The 25,754-nt window shown below is 38.5% G+C and overlaps 1 protein-coding gene across 12 annotated transcripts; it reads right to left on the bottom strand.

The window, feature by feature from the left end:
- Positions 1-202: 202 nt before the first annotated feature.
- pecam1b (platelet and endothelial cell adhesion molecule 1b) lies at positions 203-24,747 on the bottom strand. 12 transcript variants are annotated; one of them, XM_065963130.1, is made up of 16 exons: positions 24,570-24,747; positions 24,412-24,453; positions 18,002-18,298; positions 16,571-16,852; positions 16,209-16,478; positions 15,724-15,996; positions 14,697-14,765; positions 11,887-12,165; positions 10,885-10,986; positions 10,735-10,765; positions 10,279-10,367; positions 7,557-7,610; positions 4,965-5,054; positions 4,422-4,478; positions 2,424-2,446; positions 203-488 (listed from the first exon to the last, which is right to left on the bottom strand). In XM_065963130.1, exons 1-16 carry the CDS (start codon positions 24,610-24,612, stop codon positions 384-386), a joined length of 2,106 nt encoding a protein of 701 aa, XP_065819202.1. In that variant the 5' UTR covers positions 24,613-24,747; the 3' UTR covers positions 203-383. The 12 variants fall into 12 exon arrangements, 10 of the variants coding, with proteins under 10 accessions (XP_065819202.1, XP_065819025.1, XP_020507875.2 ...); XM_065962953.1 differs by having other exon boundaries at positions 14,487-14,765; positions 24,570-24,745; XM_020652219.3 differs by having other exon boundaries at positions 203-485; positions 14,487-14,765; positions 24,570-24,744.
- Between the last annotated feature and the right edge of the window lie 1,007 nt (positions 24,748-25,754).

Here is a 25,754-nt window from a genome sequence, read left to right as displayed (position 1 = left end):
GTTGGATGACATTGTTTCTGTTAACACACATAAAGGACAAGATCAGTAAAGCGATAAAGCTTCAAGTTAGGAAAGAAGCGCTTGTGGTTGACTTGAGGAAGTTGCTCTGAAAAGCTGTTAGCTGAATTATTTTCTGCTTATCGAAGTTACAACTACAACATCTTTGCACATTGTTACCCAAGAAAAAAAACACCACCTGGGATACTTGACATGCCTTTTATTAAGATACAAAAATATGTACAGGGTACTTAGCAGTCAATTCTTTAAAGCCTTTTTAAAATGAAAGTATGTAATTGTTAGAAGTGATAACAAAGTTTGGATTACTAAGAAAAGGAAACAAAGCATTGTGTGATTAAAAAAGAAGGTGGTAATCACTTAAATCCCTAATCCACCGGCTCAGGCAGGTCCTGATAGGTGTTGACTTCTGGATGGTGGTGATTAATCTCGGGTTGTTCACCGTTGAGCTCTGCGTACTCCACTGATCCCTGCTGACACACAGAGCAGATAATGAATCATTCATTATCCTGATCAATTAACACTGGCATAAAACATCAAGCAGTTCAAACTAAAGCACACTGTGAGCACAAAGACTGTGATACTGAAAAGTCTCAGATCATAGACTTATAAACAAAGTGAACGTTAGAGAACATACTAACTAGACTGTTTATACTGTAAGTTCACGTGTTGAAATTTCAGGATCTAGTTCACTTGAAAACATTATTAGTCATGTTTAAAGCTAGAAATAGATCATTACCCGAAAATGTACAGAAGTTGTTTGTGTTTACATCTAATGAGGAGGATCATAGACAGAGATTTAATTTTAAAAGTCCATTTGCACACACTACATTAAAACAAATGTGTATCTTAGTAAATGGAGTTAAATTATGGAATTCTCTCGATAATCATTTGAAATGCTGCTCAACTGTCATTCAATTTAAAAGAAAGTATAAAGAAAAGGTTCTGGGAAATTATGATCTAACTGATTGTATTTGATTGTTTCTATATTGTTGATGTATTTTTTGTTTTGTGAAAGAAAGAGAAAACAACAGGTTAGCCATCTTATTCAGTTAAACAGTATCTTATGTTATTAGGAAAGGGGGCATGTATTATAAGTTTTCTTCTTCCTGCTCCTGTTTGCTCATGAACAGTGTTTCAGTATTATGAGAAAATATTTTTTGTTGTGTATTATTGTGTTGAAACCATACACTGAAATGAGCAAATAAATCAAATATGAAATGAAATGAAAATATCATGCATTTGTGGCTGGTATATCGGTTCAAAAGAATTTTCCTTTATGAGTTCAATTAGGACGTTTAACTACTACTACTAACCAATTTACTAATTCTTATTTTAGAGCAAGGCTCAGTAACACTCTTCCAGAGGAGACTCATATATGCTGTAGTTTCCAAAGTATAATCTTACAATAGTCTACCAAATATGAGTTTCCTGAGGAGCAGACAAACTGTCAGAGTTATCAGTCCTTCAGAAGAAACACAGATGAAAGAAGCAGCTGTTTTTGGATGATGATGATGATGTGACTTCCTGAGTTTCTTCTTCTTATTATTTCTCCTCCGCTGCCTCGAAAACCATGTAGGGACAAACAGTGCGGTCATTAAGGCATGCCGGGGGACAGTATGCTGGCTGAGATGGGCTTGGAGGTAATTTGACTGAGCCACAGCGCTGATCTGAGCAGCGATAAGGAAGGAAGCCACAGCCCAAATGCTTTTGTCCTCGTCTGGAAACTCTGACGGCATTTTCCTCCCTCGCTCTGGATTATCTGCCTGCAGAGGGTCAGTATGACGATGGGTAGCCAGAGACACCAGGATGGCTTAAACAACTAACCGTTAAAGTTTGTTTTGCAAAAGCAGTTCAGTATAATTAATTAATTTGGCTTCCTCCAACAGTCCACATTTGTCTTGTTCTAAATGCCCTTAGATGCTTGTGTGGTGTGTTTTTTTTTATAGTAGTAATCATTTATTTCGGTCAGAAGAAAAAACAAAAACATTTTGACTGAAAAGGTGTAAAGACACTACTAGTTTGGTTACAAAAAATAAAACATATCAGAACAAAAATATTTTTAAACAAAAATGTAAATCTGGAAAGTGAACTACACATTCTTAATTCCATGGCATATGTATTCCACAAGTTAACCCCTTTTACCCAAATACACCTGTTCTTTATGTTTGTCCTTACCTTTGGTTTTTTATACACACCTATTCCCCTTAGTTCTGTGTGTGTGTGTGTGTGTGTGTGTGTGTGTGTGTGTGTGTGTGTGTGTGTCTGTCTGTCTAAGCAGAATACATAATTGATGGATATACAGCATTTGAATAATCTTTCAAGTGAATAGCAAGAGCAAGAAAAAGGAACAGAAGTATGAGGGTGAGAGCAGGAACACGACTTTGATTGTGCAGATAATTACTTACATAGTCATGATGGTCAGCAGCCCCTAAAGGAAGAAAAAAGCATCACAGGTTAAATGTGCTCCAAGTGAGTGCTGACTCATTGTGACAGAGTTATCGATTAGTCATTACACAGTTATCACAGCATGGCTGACCTTGCTTACTCACTTGTCCACCCCCCCCCCCCCCCCCCAGAGGCCTTTGTGTCTGTCATCTGATTTCATGGTAAAAATATTCCCTCTCGACCTTACAGATGCCTCTTCAACAACTTGGGAATCTTTTGTCTTGTTAAACAGGAAACATTAGGAATCTGATGGACTGCTTGATAGACAAATCCAGAGTCTGGCTGCTGTTTTAATAACAGGAAGTTCCTGCCAGTAGAAACAGGATAGTCACGGTTGTGAGGACTGGTCTGGGTAAACTGATTCCACAGTGATGTCATCTTCTTGCTTTTATGCACAAAGTCATGCCATCAGATTGTAGTTAAAGTATTTAAATACACATTTAGTGGTTCTACCCCCACTTGGGGCTAGTTCAACCTGCCCAACACACACCGATCTAAAATCATCTTAAAGGGTTGTTGAGGCAAACATTAGTGACCAATCAGCAACCTCCACTGCAGTGTCCATTTGAGGCCCCATTAGGGAACATGTGTACAGCCAGTAAATGGTTTTGGTGTCAATATCTTATTTATTTATTCCCAAAAACAGTGCAAGGATGGATCTATTTATCTATCTATTGGATGGTGGTATCTATCTATTTTTTTGCACATTTTTATTTAAATTGTACTGTGTTCACTTTTTGTTTGCAATCTTTGCTCTTTGCTGCTGTAACAATGTACATTTCCCCTTTGTGGGATAAATAAAGGATTATCTTATCTTATCTTTTTTTTTACTCATCTGTTTTGATTAAATTTAGGCTGAGAGTTATTCATAATGGTCAATGGTGAATGGACTTGAGCTTGTACAGCGCTTTTCTAGTCTTCTAAGTTCTGACTACTCAAAAAGCTTTTACATTGCAGGTCAGACCCACACATTCACACACTGCCGGCAGAGTCTGCCACATGTAAAGTCACCATTTGGATCACCATGAGGAGATAAGGCGAGCAGAGTCAGTGGCATCTTTTAAATCACTTCTTAAAACTCACTTTTATAGACTTGCTTTTATGTGATTTCTCCTTTAAATATCTATCCCTTCCTGTATTAATTTTATTAATTTTAACCTTTTTATCTTTCTCTTCTTTAAATGTTTTAGCCTTTAAATGTATCCCTTCCTGTATTAATTTTACTGCTCTTATTCTTTTTAAATTCCGTCTCCATTTATGGTTTTACTCTTCAGCTCTCTGTTGCTTTATTAATTTAACCAATGTCCCGTTTATCTCTTCTTTTTATCTTCATTCTGTGTTTACAGCCTGTGATGTGATGTCGTCCCACTCTCCCTCAATTTTTATTTTGTTCTCTCCTGGTTGATTTTAAACTAATTTTCCTTCACTGTGCTGAACTGCCTCTCCATACCTGCCTGTTAAATCTATATTATTCCTGTTATTTGCATTTTTACAATTTCTGTTGATCTCTGTTCTGTTGTCGTGTTGCTGTATTTGCTTTGTCTGTCACAGCACTTTGTAAACATTTGTTTTAAAGGTGCTATATAAATAAAGCTATTAACCATTAGCATAAACTAATCACATTCACACACCGCAGACGAAGCAGCGGGAGAAACTTGGGGTTTAGTATCTTGCCCAAGGACACATCAGACCAACCTCCCCCGTTGAGAAATGACCAACTCTACCACCGAGCCTTAGCCGCCCATCATTAAATATAATCAGAGGTGTGGCTGTTTGTTTGATAGGTGGGAGCTGTGTAGCTGTTTACAAGGCTAGTCTTCACTTAAGATAAATCTCTCGTGTTGTTTTGAGTCAGTCTGTAAGGTAAAGTATATCCCCTTTAAAATAAAATGAAAAACATGCAAACCTTTCCACTGCACAATGTGTTCATTCTGCAGCTTTGAGGTCGTTAAACTCACCATGTGGAGAGTTTTGGAGCTCGCTGTACACGGTGTCCGTGCCTTTTTTCAGTGGGGCTAGTAATGTAAAAAGCAACACATTAGCCTGCTTGAACATCAAAAGACAAAGTTTTAGAAGATACTGTCTATTTGATCTTTCAGGAACAGAGATCTATAAATAGGGCAACTGTGTCAGTCTTCTAACTGCCATCTCTGGTCCATTGGGAGCTTGAGCACAGCACCAGAACAAAGAAGGGGCCGGTATCAGAAAGAAGCTCTGCAATTAGCTCAACCCTTCCTGTTTATGAGGTCTGAAAGGTTCTGGAAATCCCTGCAGTCATCCCTAAGCTTACAGCAACTCTGAGATGTGTTAATTATGTGTAATTAGGCCACTCCCAGGAAGTGTTGTTGTATATTATCGCCTATGAAGGAATGTGGGCAAAGCAGAGAAACATTTATTTTGGCGAGGGGACACACCAGGAAGATGAGCAACCGACTCAAAATAATATTTGTGTATGTGTGTATGTGTGTGTGTGTGTGTGTAAGTGTGTTTAGAGTGTATACCTCTCTCAGGATCTGCTGGCTGTGGATGCACCACCTCAGTGTACTCCACATCGGGCTCGTTGGACTCGAGGCTGCTCTCCTCGTCATCGGCTGAATCCAAATACACCGATAGAAATCTTTGTTAAACAAACTGAGCTGTCTGAAAGCCACATGTCATTCAAATGAATTATTTTCAATGGCTTAAGAATATTAGTACTCTATATGCATTCATGATATCAAAGTTGAGAGCTTAGTTGATCATTAACAAAAATTAAATGTTGGACCTCTCAGAAGACCTATTTCAAAACATCTCATTTGGCCGTTTGAGAGCATTTCTCAAGACTAGGTCACGTGTCTGATTTTTTATATTAAGCCTTGCATAAAGCACTAAGTCATATTTGGCAGTCAGCATTGTAAAACTCTTTTTGTTTGAAAGCTCTGAGTGAGAGCAATAAGCCAAAGCTTTTCCATCTCCATAGATTTGTGAATCACTGAACGTTGAGTTACAAAGAGCTCTGCTATCCATACAATAGTGTGCAAACATGCAATGTTAACTAAGATGGCCTTATTTGTTCTTAAAGCTGTCAATGCAAATGTAAATGATGTTTGCTAAAGTGCTTTATTATCACAGAGCTTGATTACACCCACTGTCCCTCGCCCCATTTAAAAAAAACAAAAGATCACCAGCCTGCACTAAACTTCCTCGATCAATAGACAACTTGGACCATTAATGATAATTACCATATCAACAGGTGTGTGACAATTTATCAGATTTTCTTTCCTAATTTTCCTAATTAATATTACAGCATAACTGCTCCATTCAAACTCAATATCAGAAAAATTCACAAGCCTTACTTAGATTTTTAGATGATTACAAGGATGTATATTATATGCGAAATTACAGAGTAAATGAGCTTTTGCTTATTTTGGCATACAATTAAATGAATGACTTTAAAAACAGATGTTTCATGAACTTGAGGGTTTGTGCTTTGTGCCACAGTTAGACCTTTTTAAAACTTTTGAAAGAAGAAAAAATACATTCTTGGTCTAACAAATTGAGGGATGAATCCATTAGCTCTAATATCCCTCAACCTTGGTTGCTTTACAACTGAGATCACTGAATCAACTTGATAAAGCAGAAACATACTCTAATGCATTGGTTCTCAACCTGGGGTCCTACAAGGCTTTGTCTGCTCTGAGGTTGGTTCAAATGTATTTTGGTAAGAATACGTGTGTGCAGACCTATTCTGTTGGGAATTCATAATTGAAAACTATTATAATTGATGATCATTTTGTCAGCCATGTATCATATTTTCCTGATTGGGTCCTTGGGGGGTCCCAGCTTTTCTTAAATACAAGTAGGCAGAGGTGTGAAAAGTATTGACATTCATTACTCAGGTAGAAGTATAGATACTAGGGTTTAAAAAGACTTCTTTAGAAGTTGAAGTATCAACTCAAGTTTTTTACTCAAGTAAAAGTGTTAAAGTTCTGGTTTCAAAACTACTTAAAGTATAAAAGTAAAAGTAATGTAAGGGGAAAAAATGCCATTAAGGACACAAGCTTAGGCCGCGCTACAGCGTGTAGGAATGATATCTGTTTATACTTCTCATCCAACCACAATCAAATTCACTCTATCTGGATGGCGTAATTTATCTGGATAGGTTTTTGATTTTTTTTGTGTTTTTTTAAACGATGACAAGATGGAATGAAAACAAGCCGAAATGAAATAGGAGTAATGAGGCTATTTTTAAAATGTAAGGAGTAGAAAGTACAGATAATTGTGTGAAAATGTAAGAAGTAGAAGTAAAAAGTCGGCAGAAAAATAATTACTCCAGTAAAGTATAGATACCCAAAATTTCTACTTAAGTAAGGTAACAAAGTATTTGTACTTAGTTACTTGACACCTCTGCAAGTCGGGGGGGCTCCAAGGACAAAAGGCTGGCTAGGCTAGACCATTTCTTCACAACTAGCATGACACTATATAGCAAGCACACCACTGATACTACAAATCCCAGAATACATCGCAACAGCCGGCATGGCAGCCAAGACCTGAAAGCACCAGCTCTTCATCCTCTCTGCTGTGCCTGTGCAGCGTTATGGATTGTCTCAGTGCGCTCCACCTTCAGGGACGCTACCATCTGATCTCAGACTTGAATGATGCTCCAGCACCTGGGGGATTCAGCTAGGAACATTTGGTCACTTGTTTGTGTTGCCACAGTGACCAACAAGTCTCCATCACTGTGTTCCTAACTGCATCCTGTGGTGACAAACTGAGCACAATTGGCACTGAGTTTACACTAGGATATTCAGAATTGTTGCTCAGAATTGTATTTCTGCACTGCTCAATAATCCATTAGCCGTTTACATGGATTTGGTGCTACAAACATCCAAAGTAAACTGATGGAACTCTATGTAATGGCACCTTCAAGAGTTGCACCATTATTCCGTAACAATGCCAACTCCGCCTGCAAGATTCTTGAAGGCTCTGCATGTTTGGAAGTTGATATCTGTAAGCAACTTTTCTGAGTGATGAAGGTGAGGAGTCATCTCACTGATGCAAACCTTCACTCTAATGTAAGACATTTCCAGTGAATAATAAAGGGGTACTTTTACCTGATTCAGCTGGGCGCTTGCTCCACACACTAACTGCTGCTTTGTCGACCCTCACTGTGAAAGACAGAGAAACAGATGGAAGGTCATAACGGCTGCCAAAGACTGACTTTAATCAAGTTGTAAATATACACAGATTAGATTAAAAAAAAAACATACCTTAAAAATTATTAAACATATAAAAAACATCAACTGATTTAAAGTTCATCTTCAATAAATTATTCCCAAAAGATATTATCACTGTTCTCAACTATGTTTTTGTTCTTTTTTGCTTAAAATGTACAAGAATGATATTCTCTTAAGTCTGTAGTCCAAATATCGAGCTACATTCAGCAACAAGTTGACTAAGCTAGCATAAATACTTTAAACAGTGGGTAAAAGAAAGCTTATATTGTCATGTAACAATTTTCATAAAATAAACTTTACACATTCAATTACTTTGTCTGGTTGAATTACTATAAAAATCAAAAACATTTTCACACTTTTATTCGATTTTTTTAGATTGTGGATGGAGCCAGTTTTTCAAATGCCAGTCTTTGTGCTAAGCTAACTATCTCCAGCCTATAGCTGTATCTGTGTAGCTGTGTCTACTTTACTTTAAAAGTGAAAAATGTTAATTTCAACAAAGACTGACTAAAGTAAAAATAGAGGAATGGGAAACCCTGTTCCTGACAATTTGGCCTTCGTTGGAATATTTATGACTTTGTAAATAATTCCAGTAACAAAAGAGCAGATTTCAAGTCTTCAGCTGGTCCATACAAAAATCTTCCGCTGTATTGTGCACAATAGGCTGATCACTCAGAAGCAGCTGCACAGTAAGTTCTGGCAAAAACAACTTCCCATGTCAGCTTCCTTTTTGGTAATGTAATCTCACACACAGCACAACCAGACCTTGTGTGATTAATTTCCTCCAACTGCTTCATGCATTCAAACGTGCCCTCTTCTGAAACAAAATAAGACCCACCCTCCCCAAGCCACCAGTTTTATCAACACTGAGCCCCCGACCTGCTCCATGCCAACATAGGAAGTTTCTGGCAGACTCTATTGTTTTAACATTTCAAGGAAGTCTCTGTTAAGTGTTCCTTTTTTAGGAAATACATCAACTTTGAGTTATGTTGGGATATTCATGGACTTGTGCTGAGGAAGGTTGCACAAACGTAAAGGAAGACCCATGCAGGCATGACATTAAACATGTCTTAATCAAAGTATTTGTGGACTATAAACATGCTGAACATATGGATTTAGTCTGACCTTAAGCAAAATGAATGGTAAGGAGACAATTCTAAATAAATCAAATGTCTTTATTCTACAAGTGTCTCTTTAGAAGCCACGGATCAACCAAAAATATATACAGACATTTCCTGTCATAATGATCAAATGTATATACAAATCAGTTACCATGCCAATTTAAACATGCATCATAGAGCAGTCGCAACAATAATGAAGGACATAAAATCACAAAGAAATGAAAACATGAAGGAACAAAGGATAAAAAAACAAAGACAGTTATGGTTGAGCATCAAATTAAAAGCCATCTACTTGGCAAGAGGAAGGGAGAGGGAGCAGTGGGTGCTGGTGTATATATTTTTATAACACCCCTCCTTTTCACTGACTAAATTTACAAGTGAAAAAGTATCCAAATCCTTCAAAAAGTTCAGAAATCCTTCGAAAACTTTGCATTAGTTGCTCTCAAAGTCTCTTTTTATTGCATCATGTAAAAATTAAATTTAAGTCTCGACCATTGTTTGGCATCTCTATACTGTTGCTGGGATACTGTAGCTGCTCCTGTTGCTGATGTCAACGGGAAGCGACGCCGCACTATCTCGTGCCCCATTGGCCACTCTCCCCTCCGTGCCATTAAAGAGCGGCGCTGCGTCTGGAAGAAGACGGTAAAGGGCTCTCTAAGCAATATGGTTTTCTTTTTGTTTTTTTTACAATTGACAATCAATGCTAAGTACTATGATTAAACTACATAGCAGCATCCTCCTGTGAAAACCAAAGACTATGTATAGGAGAAGGACATCCTTTGGTTTATAATCTTGGAGTTGACTATTTAGGTGGTTGCCATCTTTTTTTTTGTGGCCAGAAATGACCATACTTGGATGAGAGGTTAGATGCCCATTTTTACGACTCTATTCTGATATGCATGTTGCGGTTCTGTGGTACCCATGTCCTTAAGCTTACCCTGCTTCATCATCTACTATACATGGATTGGGACCATAATTTACAAAATAAACAACATGTGAAAATCAAAGAGGACAAACTAGTGATGCAGACCAAAAAACTAGACCAGAGGCAACCAATAGGCTACATCCTCCTCTTATATACAGTCTATGACGTAAACATTACTTATACTTGGAGAGTTTATTTCCCACATTAATTGTATCATAAAAGTACCCAACTTTCCTGCCTCCATTACACATTCTTAGACAGAAACACATGCAAAAGAAAAAGACGATACGCTCAGACATATGCATGATGTGTGTGCACATAAAGTTAAAAACAACATCTACAAATGGAGAGCAACAAAGACATGAACAAAAGTAGCTGGGCCACCACAACATGAGCCCTGCATGCACATGAGACAATGGATGATGGGTTGAAAATGGTTTGCTGTGGCTGCAACATGACACATGCTATGACATTAATGGCATCACGATTAAGAAATGGCTGTTGTGACTTATGAGGACAGTTGGTGGAGCATAGAATAGCAAAACCAAGCTACCTGTGTCTGCATTAAAAACCTCTGTGTCGTGGGTTAGATTCACTGTTATGGGTGGATTAGAGTCATCTGATTTAGGGCTCGAAGGCTTTCTGAGAAATGGTGAAAATAAAGTCAACTAGGGAAGCAGCAAAATCAGATTCAAACTACTAAATTTAAATAGGACGCGATGCATAAAAACAACATGACAGCAATTTGAATAGGAGATAGGATGCTTGATGTTTTGCATGTAATTGCCTATGAAAATGGCGCCTTTCTCGTGTCTATCTGTTTGTCAGAGCAGTTTTGTTACAGGTACCAATAGAAAAAACTATTCTCATAAACAGTTCATTTAAGGATATAAGATAAGCATTACCCTCACAGACCCTCAGCAATATAAGTAGGCTAATTATATACACTGTCACTAACTTCTACATGGTCTCTTACATGTATAAAAAGCAAAAAGTCAAGCCAACTCACACTGACAATTCAGAGGCTGCTTCTCTTTTACCTACAATAAGAAAGGAGAGGTGAGAGGAGGAAAGGAGGAAGTGAGCTTAGGAAGGTTGGTTTTCATATGTAGTTAGACAAAAGAGGTCTGAGCTGTTGGAGGTCTGTAGGTCTCTCTACCTCTCTTGGATTTGAAGCACAGCACCAACACCACCACCAACACCGCCCCCGTCAGCAGACAGAATCCTCCGATCAGCACTTTCTTCCACAATGCCATGCGCACTGTGGAAGGAAAAGAGACAAAAAGAGGAGGAAAAGTCAGTAACAAACAAAACACAAGTAGGAGAGCGATAAGAATAGGACATCATTGTTGTTCAGGATGTTGAACAAAGGGAAAGCAAAATGAAGCATCTAAGTTAAGTGTATATGTGCAAAATGTAGCCGAGATATAAATCAAGTCACAGGTATGAAAGATATGTTATAAACTAATGTTGTCCTGAATAGGTCCTCTAGCTTTCAATAAAGAGAGGTGGACACTGTACACTGTTGAAATCTGGATTGTTATTCTTACTCGTGACATGGCTGTAGTTTATTTACTGAACTTGTAACATAATCTGGAGTAATATCAGATTTCTATTTCTATGACTGCATACATCCAGAAATAATGACATTAATCAACCACAGCTTGACTTTGTCTTTCATGCTAACTAGCAAACATTGGCATGCTAACAAGCTAAACTTAGATGTTGAACAGAATGTAAATAATAGTGAACAAAACTTGAGTGGTGTCAGCCATTGGTTACTGAAAGGGGCTTTTGAAGCCTGTCAATAGTGGTCACCATGCTAGAAATTCTTTCAGTTCATCTAATGACAGACAGAGAGAACAGGCTGAGGTGGGTCTTTATCTCCTGACAAAAGACCGCTCCTGCTGTCAGTCAGCTAAAACTCTGAAAACATCACAGACAGTGGGACTCGGGTGTTACACCCACTGTAGACAGTCATGACTCACAGAGTTATTTTCAGAGGAGATACTTGATTTATATTATATTTAAGTGTGAAAAATCACATATAGCCTTAAAGTAAAATTTCAGTCCGAGAAGGAACTGTATTTTTTTTGTTGCATTCCCCAGAAGTAAAACAGTGGTGTTTCAATTCAGTGACAGTCATTTTTATCAGTCTCACCCTCTATGATGACCGGGTCACTGCGGACAACATTGTTGGCATGGTTCACGGCCTCGCAGTAGTAGTTGTCAGCGTGCTCTTTAGACAACAAGGGAACCTGATAGTTTGAGTGGTTTGTGTTGGAGGTTGTGTTGTGCACGGGTTGTTGATTGCCAACTCGGTACCACGTAAATATGACTGGGGGTGTTCCGTCGACCCCACATATGAGGAAGAGATGATCTCCCTCAGAGATTTCTGCTATGTCAGGGATGACGGTCAAAGTTGGGTGTGTCAGAGGCACTGGGAAAGGAAAAGATGGAGAGAAAGGTTGGGGATAAGTTAACAGTCTCAATTATAAACTGATGTTCTTTTGTGTGACATGAAAAACATAAACTTAACCAGAAACCCCCCTTTTAGGGTTAGGGTTAGGGTTGCAAAAAGTCTATCTTAAAGGTATTTATAACTTTAGCCAGTGTTAGAAAGGAACACTCTTTAGTGTCTGTGATAAATATGAAGCTACTACTAACAATTAGTGGGATACTTTACAATAAAAACTGAAACAGCTGGGCTAATTCTGTCAAAATGAAAGAAAAACAAAAACAATGACCAGCCAACCAATAAAAACAGCAGTATAGAAATGACAGGTCGTTCTTTAAGGAGAGGTTTTGTTTTAGATTACTCTGCGGGAACTGTCTAACACTGAATAGTAGACATTTTGCTCTTCAGTTTTTTCTCTTTTTATTGGATTAGAACAGCATGTTACTCAGTGCATTTAGATAAGTTGATGGTAGTTTTTTTTTATGTTACCAGCAGAGAAAGAGGTGGGCAGGCTCCCCTTGTTTTTGCAGATTTAAGCTAACTACTTGCTTGCAATAGACAAGCCAAATACCTGCTTGAAAAAGCTCACATTTCAGAGTAGGAGAGCTGCAGCAGTAGTGATGAACTTGTGGGGAAAAAAAGTTCTTTACCAAATACTCAAGCAAGTTTTTTTATTAACTAACTGATAAAAATAGCACAATGAAATTATCAACTGAGGTTTTGTTTTCAATGCTAAATGACATTAGCATGCAATGATCATTGCAATGAGACTGTTTTATGTGATCTTGTGTCAAAGGCTTTGCATATTCATCTAAAAAAAAAAAACATTTTTTAAGTGCCCTGAAATTAGAGGTGAGCGATATGGGAAAAATATCATTTTTTTGGCAAAATCACGATCACGATTTTAAGTAACTTAACTCTTAAGTTACTTAACTCTTAAGTTACTGGTCAGTAACTTACAAATTTGTAAGTTACTGACCAGTTCAACCAAACTTATTTCCCTGCATAATGTTTTTAAATGCACAAAAACTGTGCTGACAAGTTTAATCTATTTGAAAAACATCTTTGTAGGAGGTCTGGAGGTCTCTCACCCAGAACATCTTTAGCAACAGAAATGTCTTTCCCTCAATTTGATCAATATTTATGCACAATTTGAAAGTTTTCCTCACCACTTTGAAATTATGATTTAGTTATGTGTCCTCTTTTTATGTTCACCAGAAACATTTTCACGCAGTGATGTATTCATTTAAAAACATGTAGACTTCAGGTTCTTGTGTTTCTGTTCTATTTTAGCCCTTCAGAGTTCCTACAGCTGGAGCTTCATACAGGCTCTGCAGCCTTTGTTGTTTTTTATGACATCATTTAGTTTGGTTTATATATAATCAAACAATACAGAATGTGTTCATTCTCTGACACATGATCAAAGTAAGTTTTACTGACAGAAGAGTTTAATTCTTAGAGGGGGCGGGACATCGTTGATTGACAGACAGATAGTCACCATGGTTACTCACTCTCACCTGCCTGCTGCACACAACGTGTAGCGTCGTTTAGTGTAATCCCTATACATTCGGTTATCACAGCAGGTGAGCTTCGGGTGGAGAGGCTTGATAAGTAACTTTTAAAAACTGAGAGAGAGCAGAAAACACTGACATCAACATTTTAAACACCGGGGTTATATCTCTCATCACTGTCTGTCTGAGCTCCTCTCTGTCTGTCTCTCTGCAGACTGTGAACGTCTCTCCAGCTCGTTAAACGGTTTCTTGTGTCGCTATCCGAGATGTAAACTTAACTGTGCAAACTATGCAGATAAGTTAACTGTTGCTCACAGCGTGTCGTTTTGGAAAAATATCAGAACAGTTGCATATAACCGGGATGGAGTTGTTTTTGCGGGCTTTACTTTTAAGTTTCGTTTTCGTTTTCACAGCTGCGGAGCAAAAAAGGAGGAGACGTGTCTGTGTCGGAGAATAAACTGCAGCATGATAAAATAAACACATTAGCCTGGTTCTACGATCTCTCTGCTTTGGCAGATCGTCAGCACGTTAAAATCCTTCACGATCTAAGATCGTTATATCGCCCACCACTACCTGAAATGGACAATTTGAGCTTTAACAATTACAAAGACTGGACAAGGTACATCTCATGATAATTGGGTTATATTATGGAAAATCTCTAGAACACAAGAGTGGTTTGCTTCTTGTCAAAAGTTAAGTTTATATGCTCTTTTATAAAGCCAATATGTCTCAGCAGATATTCATCTTTTTATTAAAAGGTGTTGATCAGGCAAATTAAAAAGGAATATATACCTATGACTGTAGCGTTGAGTCTTTTACTGAGTGGGGCTTTCTTGTGACTATTTTTCGCCTCACATATGAACTTGCTTATTTCAGCAGGGTGGGTAATGGTGACTGTGAAGAGAGCTTGTTGAAAGGGCAGCTTGATGCTGATCGTGCTCACTTCGGCAGAATCCTTCAGCAGGGTGTAGTTTATCGGCAGGCTGCCAATATCCGACTTACAGAGGATTTTGACAGACTGATGTAGGACAGCCTGGCCAACCACCGAGATGTTTGGAATGGAGACAGAAACTAAAAGAGGAGAAAGAGAAAACTAAATGAACTATCTATAGACAAAGAACTGCAGCTCCACACCACAGAGTATCTCATCAAACATATCAGTGTCATCATTCAAAGCATTTTGTACAGATATTTTTGTGCCTTTTTTGGAGAGGACGGCTGAAGAGAGACAGGAAATGCAGGGAGGAGACAGTGAGGGAAGACATGCAGCCAGAGGATGAGGTTGGACCCGAAACCCATGGCCTCTGCGACAAGGACCACTGCCTCTGCACATGGGACGTGTGAGATTAGAGCTCGGGTGATAACAGATTTTTCTTAGGCTACTTGGGTGCAGGGAGTTTGTTTTTGTTGTGGATGGACAACATTGTGAAGAAACAGAGGGGGGACAGTACAGTAGGATGGGTTGATGATGTAAAGTAAGAGCAGGAGGTGGAGCAGCTTTTGTTTTTACCACTATCCATATCCAACGACATCTCTCTGCCATTCTTGTGCAACTAACACCAGTAGCTTTAGCTTAGCATGTGCACAGGCAGACGCAGGTAGGCAGTTAAGAACGTAAACTGACATAAAATCACTGTTTGAAATGAAATGAATAGTCTTAAGCAACAGAAACGTGATATTATTTTTTTTCAGGAGCATTTACATTATAGATGAAGAGAATTCAAACAAATAATACAAAATGCTTCAAATATATGCCTCCCCACGCCTTAACTTGTTAAAGTCTCAAACTTTTAATGTAAGAGGTGCTGAGCAGGAGATGTACAACCTTTTCTTCTAAAAACAGCCGTATGCTAAAAACAAAACACGAATAGAGGTGTAATAGTGATCCAAAAGAGTAAAGTGCTTAAACAGCCCCAGAGAGATTAGGGGAGCTGCAGACTTGAGGCCAACATAAAATTTCAGATATCTTTGACTAATCTTGTGCAGTCCAACTCAAGCTATAATCTATTCTTCATCTGTGTAAGCTTACCTTTGGGACGTACAGTCAGGGTTCTGCTGTGTTTCACGATGCCCTTTGCTTGAGCCACACAGGTATAGTTGAAGTCAGACTTCAGGACCCTGCCATAAAACACTCCAGGGCCTTTGAGCATCAGGTGGCTTTGAGGTGGATCAAGGGCAAAAGTCAGCTCTTCTTTGCTGAGTCTTTCAGAGGCATAGCTCTCACTCCTGCATGTCAGTGTCATATTCTCCTTTTGAAAGACTTCAGCAGGAGACAATGTGAGAGTGGGCACTGAAAACAGCTCTGTGGAAAGAGTTGGAAAACACAGCATCTTACCATGTGCTTTGATGTCACCATGCAGTGACGATCATATCAGGCAAAAAGAAATAATACGATTTGGACATGCTTAAAGTAGAGGTTCAGTGTGTTCTGCGGCTCCGTATAAACAGAATTAAATGAATTGAATCATCATTGTAAAGACGACATACACAAGTACCTTTCTTCTGTCCACTCACCAGTCACTGAAACAGTCTTTGTTGCTGCTTTCGCAAACTTTCCCATTTCTAATCTGCACTCAAACTCCCCAGGGTCCTTTGCCAGAGCGACCATGCTGTGGTTGACTTTGGATTCCCCGAGGCTGAGGATATTGGTGCCCTGGCTCAGGAAGAGTTGAATATTTTCAGGCTTGTCCTGGAAGTTTGTGATTGAGCATGAGATTGTGAGTTGATCTCCTTCATAGATTTTGTACTGAGGAAAAATCTCCAAAACTGGTGTGATGGAGAGCTCTACAGAGACAAAGAAAATCAATGAATAAAACCCCCTGAGCTTTGTTCAATGCCTTGAAATATGCAGAAATTCTCATCCGAACACTTCCTACCTTTAACTGAAACTGTGGTGGGGTCGCTTCCATTGGACTTGAAGGAGTCCGGGAGTGCGAAGACAATGTAGTCACAGTGAATTTTGTGGCTGCCCACGTTGCTGAGGTGAAGTTTGGCCTCTGCCTGGTTGGAGCTGACCTGCCTCTCCAGGATCTCTTTGGAGTCCTTGTAGAAGTAAAAGAAAATGGATCCTGTCTCACCGGGGGCCGTACACCTGGCTGCTATCTCCTCCCCTTCTCTGACCACATCGTTGTTAAGGTGGAGAACAGGTTTTGACAAGCCTGGAGAACCCAAAATGACAATTACATCAGCTCTAATCCAAAATCATTCAAAAACAGACTCAATGCACCATGAAACAGCAACATCTCCTGCTGATGAAATTCTTGTTGATGTTGTTGTTGCATACAACAACACATTATGGAAGCGATTAGTGATCAGAATTCAAATGATGAAGCTAATTTGAAAATTCAAATGCATTAACAGAAATGCTTTTTAATTTTCAGAATATGGGTGTATTATTTGACTCAAAAATAAAATGATGATTAATTTATCTTATTAGAATTTTAGTTTTCAACTTCAAAAATGCACATTCTTTGACTGAATTAAAATGAAAAAAATTACATTTGCTTTTTCATTTTCAAAAAATGCCCCATAAAATTTGTGTCATAATTCAAATGAAAAAGCTAATTTTAAAATGAAAATACAGAAACAGAAACATGTTTTAACTTTCAGAATATAGGTGCATTATTTGACCTATATTTAAAATGAATATTCAGTCATCCAGTTTGCATTATACTTTTGCTCTGTATGCATACTGTATGACATAATTCAAATGAAAACTAAAAGGTCTTTGGCTTTTTGTTTTCAAACCTGCCGTGCTAAAAAGTGATCATAATTCAAACCAACTCGAAAATGAAATGGCAAAGTGGACGGCGCAGGAAAGTGACGAATAACTAGTCACTTCCATAACACATCAGCTCCATCACTTGATTTTGTGTTTTGTTGTCTTTAGTCTTTTTCTTCTATTACGTCTTTCTAATCTCAAAAACTTTTTGTGCATCCAAGACTGTAGGACATAAAGGAGGGATGCAAATTCCATCCACTGCTGAGACTCATAGTATGACATGCACTACGCTCAAAGTTACAATATAAATAACTGAGGTTATTGACTTTCAATTCATCAAAATAAGCTCAGGCCAGAGTTCATTTCAATCTCTCACTCATTGTCGTCAGCTGTTGTCTTCTTTGAAATCTTTATTTGAACCGCTGGTAAGTTAGTGATAAAACATCAAATACTTGCAATCAATCTGGATGTCAATAATTACTACTTGCAGCTTTTCCGTTTTAAATAAAATAAAAAAAATCACAATTCTTACAAACAAACTTTTTGTGAAGACAGTATAGTTAACTTCACAGACCACATCACCCACCTGTAACTGTGAGCTTCTGCACGCTGCTGGTCTCCTCTTTGCCCCCGATGTTGATTTTGCACTTATATTTGCCGCTGTTGGAGACTCTGGCTTGTGGCAGTGGATACAGAAGATCCTCAGAGCTGCTGGAGGTTTTGCTGTAGACTCTGTTTCCATCCTTGAATATGGTGTACTCTCTACTCAGAGCCTCCTCCCCCAAGCTGCTGACCACGGCCTGACACCTCAGAGTCACATTAGTGTCCCGGGTCACATCGTTGCTGGGCTCGATGGACAGGGTGATGCCTCTTATTGTAAATGCTGGGGAGTAAAAATAAGGACAAGCAGTTAAAACCATGAAAACTACCTGTCAACATGGGTTCCCACTGAATAAATACCAAAATGGTGAAAGTAAATACATGAAGTCTGATGTATCATTTTGTGTGTTTAAGGTATGCATTTATTCTTTATTATTGGGCATAGGTATGTGGGGAATGAATTTAACCTGAAGTGATTTAAGGGAGGCACAACAATGAATACAAAATAAACACAAATTTTCTTTCTTATAAGATAGGTATCCTCTTAGATTTTGCGTATGACCTTGTTGTAGTTGAAAGCTGATATGGTCCATAAATGGCCATTTAAAAGGTTGTTTTGCGGGTTGCTGGATTACGGTGGCAGGTAGGTGCATATAGGCTTGGCAACAGCTGAAAAGATGTCGGCCTACATTTAGAAAAACGGGCAGCATACTCAGAAACCCTACACTTTCAAAAGCAAATGCAACATTTTGTGTTGCAAAATGACACAAAGGAGCTGCAAAAAGGTCAAACAGCTGCATTATAATCAAGACGTGCAGCAAATACATTAACGAAACAACAGCGCTCAACTCAAACCCTCTGCACTTTGCCACATGTCATTCCTCTCTCTCATCCTGGTTTCCCATCTAATCACCTGTCCCTTCCTCTACAATAAAGGCAGAAAAGCCCAAAAAAATTTCTCTGGTTTTGCAACCAGAACAGCTCACATTATATATATATTTGTACACAATAATACGCATAGCTGCATTAAAGCAAATTACACAAAGCTGGCTGGATGATAAACCCCCATCTATTAATGCATGGAAGTTAACAGTGGAAGATATTATAGAAATGGAAAGAATTAAGTATAGGGTAAGAAACAGAAAAGATGAATTCATTTGTTACTGGAGTAAATGGATAAAGGAAACAGATAAAGTGGAATAATAACAGGTATGTAAATTAAATTATATTAAATTAAGAGAGTAGCGAAGGAACAAGAACAGCTCACATTGTTTCCTCTCGTGATACAAAGACTGCAGTACTCAAATGAAAAGCAGATGAAGAAAGTTACACTCTTACTCTTCTTAGTATACATTTATTGAAAATTCAACACACACATTGATATATAAAAAAAGAGGAAAAATTATCTATTATTAAAATGGTTTGAACATTTGGTAAAATGTCTAATGATTTCTTTTGGCTTGATGGTTTTAAGAAATCATATTGTAGAACCTCAGATCATTTACACGTTCACATGTTGTTAGAGATTTGTCATTTTCTCTTAATCACTTCCTCATATCAGCCACCCCTAACAGTCTTTACTCAAATATTTGAAATGACCAGAGCTGAAGTTTAAATTGTGTCTGTTATAATTCATGACGAGCTCTCAGGAAGCTGATGTGTTAAGAAGGAATTTCACTAAACTGGTGACAGCATCCTTTCTGGGTGTTTGACTCATGCAAGAAACAATAAGTGAACGCATGACTGTAGCATTCTTCAGTTGTGATCAAATGTGAAGAGGAAACAACAACAAACCAGAAAGGGGGAGGTTGCCCTTGCTTTAACTTGACCAAACCCTTTACTAAACATTTTCATTTTATTGCTTCAATAGCTTGTTTCAAGTCTTCTTCTACACGGGATGATAACCATTTAGTTAACTTTGGTACAGAACATAAAGCAGGGTATGCTTGAGAGCTTCGTAACCAATAGATGCATTTACGAAGCTCCTTTCCAGTCTTCTACTCATTCATCAAAGCACTTGAGACCACATGCCAACATTGACCCATTCACACACACATCCAAACACTTACTGCAGAGGCTGTTACGCAATGTGCTTTTTGCTTATTCCTCACGGGTTTAGGCACCGCCCTCTGGAGTTAAGACACATTTTTATTTGAAGGTTGGAGGAGCAGGAGTTTGATTTGTTGATCCTTTGATTGTTGGACGGCCGGCTCCTCCTCCTGAGCCACTACTGCCATTTATATCATGTTTAAAGTCTTTATATGCGATTTTTCACTCTTAAATGTAATAGAAATCAAGTATCTCCTCTGAAAAAAACTCTGTGAGTCATGACTGTCTACAATGGGTGTAACACCCGAGTCCCACTGTCTGTGATGTTTTCAGAGTTTTCAGAGTCCTATCTTCAGTTTGTTTACATCGTCGGGACGGCCGGCTGACTCCTCCTCTCGAGTATAAAAGTTGTTTAATTGAGGGACTAGAGAAAAGAAGAATAACATACTGTACTCACTGCTTAACTGTGTTTCTAGATCACGCTCATTTCAGGTAAATTTACATGCAGTGTGAAGATACAAGCATAATAAAGATCGCTAGCATTAGCATGCTAACACAACAATGCAGCGTGAGTTGTTTTGGTTTCATGCTGGTGCTCCAGGGCGACATCTGCTGGATCATAAAATCACATAAAGCCTTTAATATGTCTATCCCACAGTGACCTATAAATCAGTATAGTGGCCCAGCTAATAAAATAGCATTTGCTTTCCTCACACTCCAACCTTCTGACCAAATACTGTATGAAGCCATTTGGCGACCAAAAACCATGATGCCAATGGCCAAAGTGCCCGTCTCAAGGCTTCACAACGACTAACACAACCAATGAAATTATTGTGTACGATATGAATCTGGACCTGATAGATCCAGCTCTGGTGTTTTTATGGAGGAGAAGACTTAGTAAGTCACTGCTGCAAGTGTAAGTCAGACTTTGGCTTCAACCTCACTCGGTGTTTTCGGACCAAACAGTTCTGGGAACTTTTATGAAGAGGAACTATCCACTAGGGAGTTCCCTGAGAACTACACCCCACGGGGACTTTATTTGTCTGCATACACACCCCCATGTTACCTACTTTGAAGCAGGAGCTAAAAAGGTTCCTGTAAACGGGATTCTAGGAACTAAAATGGTTCATAGTTCCTGCGGGGGCGGAGTCAATAAAAAAGGGGGAGGGTCCCAACAGTTCCTAGAAGTATGAAAAAAGTTCCTGCGGCCTGTGAACACTTAGTAATACTACATGGCCTGTTGTCTTTTTACAAAACAAAAGCAGACATTCTGTTTTGTTCACACAATGTAAAGTTGTCCTTTTAAAAACGTGTGCTGAATAATGAGGGAAGCGTTTTCCTTTTTCTGACAAAACAGTCTCCACCCATTTATAGTCACACATTCTTTGATTTGTCAGCCTCATTGTTTTCTAGATTGGTGCAGCAGCAAACCTGCGTCATTCTCCTGTGAATGCTTTTATAATCACCTGAATGGATCCCAAAGCCATGAATCCGTTCACAGACAGGAACAGGTGGGAAACTAATGAAAGATTCATAGAGATGTTTGTTGTCATAAGGAAGTGATTGAAAGAGTCTTCAAGGAAACATGTTTTCTTTGCTGTACCCGCAGAGAGGGAGACTCTGCACATGAACATCAAACCTGCCCACAGCATCGCTCATATGGTGGAGTGTAAGAGACAACAGGCAGCTGCTGTGACTCAGGGTGTCCTGTTGTTGTGGGGCAGTAAACAAACCCCAGAAACAGGAAATGCAATTTGTGAGACTAACATGCCACTTGGGGGGTTATTCAGCGTATCAAAGACTGCTGAATCTGGCCAACACCCAGCATCACTCTGCAAGACCTGGCAGCCCTGATGATGGGAAGAATCAGGCGTAGAGGGCGGAGACTACTTGCTGTAAAACAGGGGTTATGATGTGTGAGTGATCGCCCAGGTACAGGCTAAGCCACGGCTGGAAAGTAACTAAATACTTTTGAACTTTGAACTTTTAAAGTACGGTAGCTTCATGTTTACTGTAGTGTTGTCCTTTCGTTTTTTTTTTTTTTTTCCTTTAAAGTATAATACATAAAGAAGGCATAATCAAAATCAGAAACCCCAAAAACAAACAACAACAAAGACACAGAATAAATACAATAAATTAAATAGAATATAAAAGGAAGGTACTACAGTTGAACTAAATCTGTCCGAGTTGTTAACCCTTTGACCAAATTGGGCATTAAATAGAACTAGGTCTATATCTTCAGGTGTGTCCATCATATATGTCAGATCTAATGTTTGAAAGGACCCCAGATGTTTTGGAAAAGTGTCTGTTTACCTCTGATAGTTTACGCAATTTTTTCCAAGGGCAGAGTTGTAGATGGTTCAGAAATCCATTTGCCTTTCCTCTGCCTCTGAGCAGCTTTCCATGAGAGAGAAGTTGCTCTTTTGGCCAACAGAAACTTATTGAAACGTATAGACTAGAAACATTTAGTGACTCTTTTTAATTAGACTGCCCGTTTGATATAATCCTAGAATCAAAAGCTTTGGGTCTAGCGGAATTTGTACAGATAATATGTCCAGGATACAAACCCTCACTATTATCCAAATCTGTTTATTTGATTGCACTGCTCTTTTTGCGTTGTGCATTTGGGCGCGTGTTGATTGTCTGTGATTGCGCTGCAGCACATGTATTCACCCTCTCATCAGCAGTCTTCATACAAGTCTTCCTTCCATGCTTCAAGTCTCTTTACGGATTACTCTGAGGACTCTGGGAAATGATCCCTCTGTCCCAACAGTCTATCACCATCATCTTTTCTATTGTTGACAAGCGGGGGACAGATAATGATTGATTTTGTTGTGTTTGAATAACATTTCTCAACTGTAACGTTTTTCTGCACTGGATTTCTGATAGAACGTGTAGTACATGATACTCCTCTACATTTTTTTTTTTTTTTTTACATTTTTTACGACAGGTCCTGTTCATTTTTTACTCAAAGACTTTAAATTCAAAATTATTTCAAAATGCAACAAAGTAAAAAAAAAAGAAAAAATGCTTTGCCCAACCTTTTGGTTTGAGGCTCCTTAATGTCAGCTATAATGACTTATCTTTATTTAATTTCTAAATGTCTTAGATTGTTTCTTTGAAGGCCAAATGAATTCAGATTATAACATATTTATTAAATAAAAAAGGAAAGATTAGATTAAGGAGTGAAAAAATAACAAATATTTGTTCATCAGAACTTTTCTTTTCTTCTACTACTCCTTTATTCTCTTCAGATTTAAAATGTGACCTTGAATTAAAACTAGCACATGACCAGAGACTACCATGAAATGCTTCCTATTCATTGATGCCCCATAATTAAAAACATAATAACACTGTGTTTCATGTTCTGTCAGCCACGAGAGTTTAAAGAATAATTGTGTCTTTATTGTGGCTAGTACATGATACTGCCTCTAATGGTAAACACTTGATATTTGAACCTTGAATTTAAGGATTGGTAAAAATCTCAAACTACTACAATAAGCCCTGACTACATCATTATGCCATGGCTTTTTCTTTTTAACAACTTGATCATGAAAATCCTGTGATGGGACTCTTGATTAAAACACAATTGTTGTTTTTATAGAATAAATATGATTAAATATGAATTTAATTACCATACGCCAATCAAGTTATTTGTCTTCAAATTGAAAGTCAATAAATCCTTAGTTTGAGTCCCTGCTTTTTGAAGGTTTAAGTTTATGTTACTCAAGTATGGACAATGCACATCAATTAACATGAGCAGTCAGGAACATGGTGTGAATATGGGATGTAGCTATACAGTCTAATTTTATTTTACAAGTGTTCAGCATATTAGGAGTCTTAGAAGAAATCATACTGATGCACATTAGTACAATCTAAAACGCAAGCGCACAGACAACTAATTGTAATATATTCAATTATTTACATTCAAGTGGAGCAATCTGACATGTACATATTTATCAAACCAGATCATCTAAGAAAGGAGACAGAAACATGGACATGTTCTTGGACAGTGCTTCATCACTTCTACAATGGACCTGGACTGAATCATGATTTTCCATCAGGGGGCAAACTTCAGAGCACAGGGAGGCGTGTGACACGGCTCACAACCGGGTTCTCAACGATTCCTGCCAAAGCTTTTCCATAATACCAGACACCAACCATCAGAAAGTTCTGATAACAAACCCTTTCCACTCACCGTGTGTTTTCTGCTGTTAAAGTTTTCCACACAGTAACTTTGTAAAATATGGGAAGTAGCAGTGATTCTACAAATGCCCTAAGTTATGACAAGTCTGTGCCAAGTCAAACCAAAACTCTAAATCCAAATATATCTCACATCATACTTACATCTCTGCAGCTGTGCGGTTACCACTCCCCCAGCTTGGAGGTCTTGAAAGAAGACAAGACAATATAAGCACCAGATTAGAGACACATTCATTAAACAGCTGGTCAACAGTAAATCCAAAGAGCTCCAACAGAGGAGGCTAAAAGCTCAGCAGGCTTACAGCAGGACAGGAGCGAGTAGGTGAGCAGGAGCAGGAGGCCCATCCTGTCAAGAGGGACTCGGAGGATCCTGGAGGGTAACAGGATTGTGACTAGCCTGGCTGACGGGTGGTGCTTTAGGGGGGCAGATGTGATTCTGGTGGGCGGGAGCGGACACTAAGGTGGTGCTCTACCTCAGCCGCTCAGTGGTTATCAACCCTAGCAGCCGTCGGCTTGGCTTAATTTGACAGGAAGTGAGTGTTGTTTCCTCAGGATGTTCGTGCCGCCAGGCTCTTTGCTGTTGTGGAATGTTCTCTTCAGGGTCTCCTTCATGTACGGGTGTATGTTTGTGTACATGTGTGTGAACTGGTAGTCACAATCATTCTGAGCATTTAGGGAACAGTAGCCAGGCCTTTGACCTCTGACCTTGACAGTGCTGGTGCAGGTAGAGAGAAGAAGATGACAGTAACACATTCTTTGTGTTACAGAGCCCACTTCCTGATCTGGGGGAAAACGTTTATCCTGGCTACTGAAACAGTTTTCACTGACATAAATCTCAGCCTGGACACAAGGAGGAGGAACTATTTTCACACTTTTGACTTACTGAGGCGCACCCCTACTGAATGTCTGAGGTCATTCATATTGTTTTTCAATCAATCAATCAAACTTTATTTATATAGCACCTTTCAGACAAATTAAATTGCAGTTCAAAGTGCTTTACAAGAGTGCAGAAAAGTTGTTGACGAAAAAGTAGTTTATAAAATCATTTATAAAATCATTGCAGAGACTAATGCACACCAATAAGAATTAAAAAATATATGTATAAAAATGAAAAAATAAAATGCGACACATTTAATAATTAATACATAGGAGAAGAATATTTAAAATTGTAGTAGGATAAAAAAAGACAATACAATAATGTTAAGATTTTAATTTATATGAATCACTATATAAAAGCCAGACTGAATAAATGAGTTTTAACTGCGTTTAAAGATCTCAATATTCTCTTCTCAGACCCTCAGGAAGGTTGTTCCACAGTCTCTGGGCGTAACAGCTGAAGGCAGCGTCACCAAATGTTTTTGTCCTGCTCAGTGAAACAACTAAGAGAGAGGAACTGGAGGATCTGAGGGGCCGTACTGGTTCATAAACTAAAATCATATCTGAGGTGCAAGGCCATGCAATGCTTTATAAACTAATAAAAGAAAACT

This window comes from Labrus bergylta, chromosome 1, assembly GCF_963930695.1.
Source record: "Labrus bergylta chromosome 1, fLabBer1.1, whole genome shotgun sequence".
Lineage (NCBI taxonomy): Eukaryota > Metazoa > Chordata > Actinopteri > Labriformes > Labridae > Labrus > Labrus bergylta.
This window is presented reverse-complemented; position numbering and strand designations above follow the sequence as displayed.

What these genes read in the sequence shown, in the direction of transcription:
- pecam1b (XM_065962953.1), bottom strand. Translation starts at nt 24,612, where the DNA reads ATGGGCCTCCTGCTCCTGCTCACCTACTCGCTCCTGTCCTGCT. An exon ending in CTACTCGCTCCTGTCCTGCT is followed by an intron (nt 24,454 to 24,569) that starts GTAAGCCTGCTG and finishes TCTTCTTTCAAG; the next exon opens with ACCTCCAAGCTGGGGGAGTG. An exon ending in AACCGCACAGCTGCAGAGAT is followed by an intron (nt 18,299 to 24,411) that starts GTAAGTATGATG and finishes TTTACTCCCCAG; the next exon opens with CATTTACAATAAGAGGCATC.